The following is a 4,042-nucleotide window of genomic DNA, read 5'->3' as shown; positions in this document are numbered from 1 at the left end:
TAGTCAGCACAGAGAGAGGGCAGACGCAGGGTTAATATTGCTGCTTCTCTTCATGATTCCTGGTTCCTGGTGACAGCAATCTTTAAAGGGGATTAAAATCCTAAAAGTCTAAATTCAGCTTTGTTATGTTGTCCCTTTGAAAGGAATACATGATTAATTTAAAGTCAATTTATTCCTGAAAATCTTAAGCTGACAGCAATCTTTAAAGGGGGATTAAAATCCTAAAAGTCTAAATTCAGCTTTGTTATGTTGTCCCTTTGAAAGGAATACATGATTAATTTAAAGTCAATTTATTCCTGAAAATCTTAAGATTTTTTTTTAAAGGTTTTCTAGTATTCTGGAACTTCTACTATTGGAAAACACAGTGTTTTTCTCTAGAATTTCTATTAGGCTCTGTGCATTTTTTGTCTTTTAATTACTGTTATGAAACCTTATTTTCAGCTTTTATCTTATTGTTATTTGGCAATTCTATTAGAGAATATTTGTGGATGCTTTCGGTACATTTCAAATATCAAAAGCAAATGAGAGAGCACAATTTTACAAAATTTTTAAAACAAGCCTAGAGAGACTCAGGGTGCTTCCTCAAGAGGCCTTTGGCCCCCAAGTAATTTTCCCTATTATGCCAACTTTTACAAAAGGAAGGTCAAGTCAAAAGGAAGATGTACAAAATCAAGTGTCTTTGCCAGGGTCACGCCTTTGTGACGAACGAAGGAAGGAATGGAACACAACGTTTGATATCTGTTCGGTCTGCTTTTCACTGTGGAACTTTCTTTCTATGAATGTTGCCTAATTACTGTGGTATGAGAGGTATATAAATTATTATGGTCTGAAAGATTAATGTAAGAAAATATGGTTTTTTTGAAGTTATAAAGTTTCCAACCTTTAAAAAAGCTGAATTAAGCATTCAAAGGCAAAACTAAGCTCAGAAAATGGTGTAACAGTATGTGTACTTTTTTTGCTGCTTCTTGCTTCTTTGTAGACCTACTCCTTTTTAATAGCTTGCAAGAAGCAGGTAGGTGAGCCTAGATTGCCATGCAGGAATACTGTATTCTGTTTTTAGGGGCTGAATTAAGGAACAAAACCATTAAAGCAATGAGCATCCAAATGCCTGTTGATCGCAGGGTTTGAGGGCATATAGATTTATTAGTGGAATACCTCTGAAGTGAATATCTGAATTTAGTGGTAACCTTTGACTTTAAGTTTATGACTTCTGTAGCTGTTAACTTGCCTGCCATGTTCTTCTCATTGTTTGTTCTGCTTCATCTTGAACAGGTCTACAGGCTCTCGATTTGCAGCAAAATATGCTATGCGATAGGAGGTGCCCCACACCAAGCGGCAGGGAGTGCTGCCGCTTTCTTCCTGCAGATCTACCTGCTAGACATAGCCCGCGTAAGTAGCACAAGAAACCTTCACAGACTGCAGACTTACCTCAACTCTGATATTGTCAACGTCTTGCATGATAGAAGGTGTACTAGCTAATAAAGCATTGTCTTGTTATTGCCTCTAGCTGTTCAGCACCCTGGAAACTGCGTAAACATGTCCAGAAATAGGTTTTTTTTCACTATTTTCCCTTTCTGTCTTGAAGTGGCTGTTGTTTACTTTTAGTTTGGGATCATTAGTAGCACTTTAGGCACTGTAAGGCTCAAACACTTGCAGACACAAGAAAAAGCAGTTCTCTGTGTCAAGAGTCAAACGTCGTGAAACATCTGAAACATTAATAGCACCATGTTGTGGTTGTGAAGTTTTGTTCAGTTGGTTTAGTAAAAAATCACTGCAGCTGTATCCAGTAGTCAACATAATTTCACATAAAATCACATTGTTTGATTTGTCTGGAATAATTTCTTTGCAAAGAAAGCTGAGTTAACCTTCCAGAAGGTTCTTTGCTTCCAGTCTGTGGCTTTCTGGTGCAGAAGCAGGCCTGGTAAAACAAAGCAGTAGGAGTCATCCTGTTCACCTGACTTTCAGCTGCTCCAGCTAGATTTCCGGAGTGCAGAGAAACAAAGAAAATCAACCCATAAGCATTTTATACTGTTTTGGATTGTCTTGTATGTCTGTGTGGTAACTAGGTGGGACAGATAAATTATCACAGGATACAAAAACAGATTTTAGGGAGATAAGGCCAAATTGCAGGGACTGTGAGAATAGCCGTAGCTGAAGCTACCTGAGTGGCTTTCAGCACTGATGGCTGAGGTCACAAGATGTAGAAAAGGAACGAGTTTTGCACAGCAGTGTCAAAGATGTTGAGTGGATGGAGTGGAATCTGAGGAACTGGAGGTAGAAGAGGTAAGGTGGAGATGCAGCTCTGACTACAACTGTTTCACACATACATCAAGGATAGCAATACAAGCCATTTGAGATGATGACGCATGGGTTGCTGAAAAACACACTAATGCAATTTTCCCAGGGTGCTTATAAATGTAGCAGTTTCCCCACTCTCTGCTTATCACAGAAATTGAAAATTCTTGAAGCTAGGGACCGATTATTTCTTCATGTGTTTGTGTACAGTGTCCAGAAAGCTGGGGTCCCATTCTTGCATCTTTGGGCACTACCTAAATAAACGACACAATAGCTAGCAAGCTCCTACTGAAAATAAATCATTTTGCCTCGTGTTTGTAGTTATACACTTACTGCTTCATTAAGGGGCTTAATTATTTGTTCCTTGATGGTTTAGTTTGTTCTCTGAAGTAACCCTGCAGGGACAGGATTTATTTCAAGGCCTGATACACAGCTCTGAAATTCTGTGGGTTTTTTGACACATTTTCAGGGGGGAGCATGTAATTTTATAGTCACTGCCTGGATGTAATTCTTGCCCACTTAGAGGGCAGAACTGTTTTAACTCTTTGAGAGATTGTGAAACTTGCTAGGTGTAATCTTTTATACGTAATCCTGATACTTTCTGAGAAAACTACATATGTATTCACTTTCTGTAGCTTATAGTTTTTTCCATTTGAATTCCATATTCCAGATAAATTACTTGTATAAACTATAGACATACAAATGTAACTCCAAACCACACAGGATCCTTGGGTCAAATTACTAAAAACACCTATGCCCCTGATAATAGGATCCCTGATAAAGGAATAATAGGTCTTTATTCTTTTTGAGATGGGTGAATTTAGCATATTTTATCTTGTGTTTTATTAACACTGAAGTTTCTGGCATTGGTGCTGACAGACACAGTCTAGATTTAGGAGCTAAGAAAATACGGCCAAGGGATGTATAAGCCCATACCAACGGTGAAGATGGGGTGAGTACACAGATTCCACTCCTAATGTGAGAGGTTTTGATTTTCCTCAAGGTTTTCTTCCAGCTCTGTTTATCTAATCTCCACTTCCTTTCTCTCTATCCAAGTTATCTAAACAAAATAGCAATGTGAAACCCAGCTAATTTGAAGTTTTCTGTCCCTGTGTCCTTTATAACTGCAGTATTTCAACCCCTGTGTCTTTCTGACTGCTATTTTGTTCCAGCCTTGACAGGCGGACCTGTCTCTTGAGAAGCAGTGGTGACTTCTAAGCAGTTCTAGTGTGGCCCCCATGGCAAGCCTGCTTCAGGTTTGGTGAGCTACTAGCCACCCTGGCTGGGGAAGAGCACAAGGCAATGAAGCTGGGGTGAGGTAAACATCATCAAACTGCTGTGGCACACAGCCTGATGCTCATCTCAGCCTTGTCCTACAGTGCAGCAGCAGGATGCTTGGAAAGACACTGCCATTACCTGCTGGAGACCTCCAAAGCTTTCTAGGGCAGACAGAATATGTGTCTTGGAGCTGGTGATTTGCTGCCCCTGATATTTCACCCAGTTTGGGCTAAAATTGAACAGGTGTGGTTACGAAAGTGCAAAACATCTGCCTTTTACAAAGGTTATCTAGGACACTGAGAGATTATCGCTTCCTTCTTTCACCTCTGAGGGAATACCTGCAGCAAGTTCTGTGGGAAACTCCAGCTGGAAGCCATGTGGTGCTGCCTGGGAGGCTGTAAGCTCTGTGGAAGAGCAGGGGATGCCTGCTCAAGCCTCGTGTTCTATCAGCTGCATTTGCCGGGATTCC

At 40.2% G+C, this 4,042-nt stretch overlaps 1 protein-coding gene across 1 annotated transcript in view; it reads left to right on the top strand.

The window, feature by feature from the left end:
* Positions 1–979: 979 nt before the first annotated feature.
* The window catches only part of LOC104494768 (major facilitator superfamily domain-containing protein 2B-like), a gene marked incomplete at both ends in the record, with an annotated part of 16,540 nt that continues 13,477 nt past the window's right edge, over positions 980–4,042 (top strand). The window contains 2 exon segments of the mRNA XM_010137648.1: positions 980–1,012; positions 1,273–1,389. Of these exon segments, the coding sequence (XP_010135950.1) occupies positions 980–1,012; positions 1,273–1,389 (150 nt within the window).

This window comes from Buceros rhinoceros, unplaced genomic scaffold (genome assembly GCF_000710305.1).
Source record: "Buceros rhinoceros silvestris isolate BGI_N320 unplaced genomic scaffold, ASM71030v1 scaffold19346, whole genome shotgun sequence".
NCBI classification, from domain to species: Eukaryota; Metazoa; Chordata; class Aves; order Bucerotiformes; family Bucerotidae; genus Buceros; species Buceros rhinoceros.
Note: the sequence above shows the minus strand (reverse complement) of the source record. Positions and strands in the feature narration are given on the sequence as shown.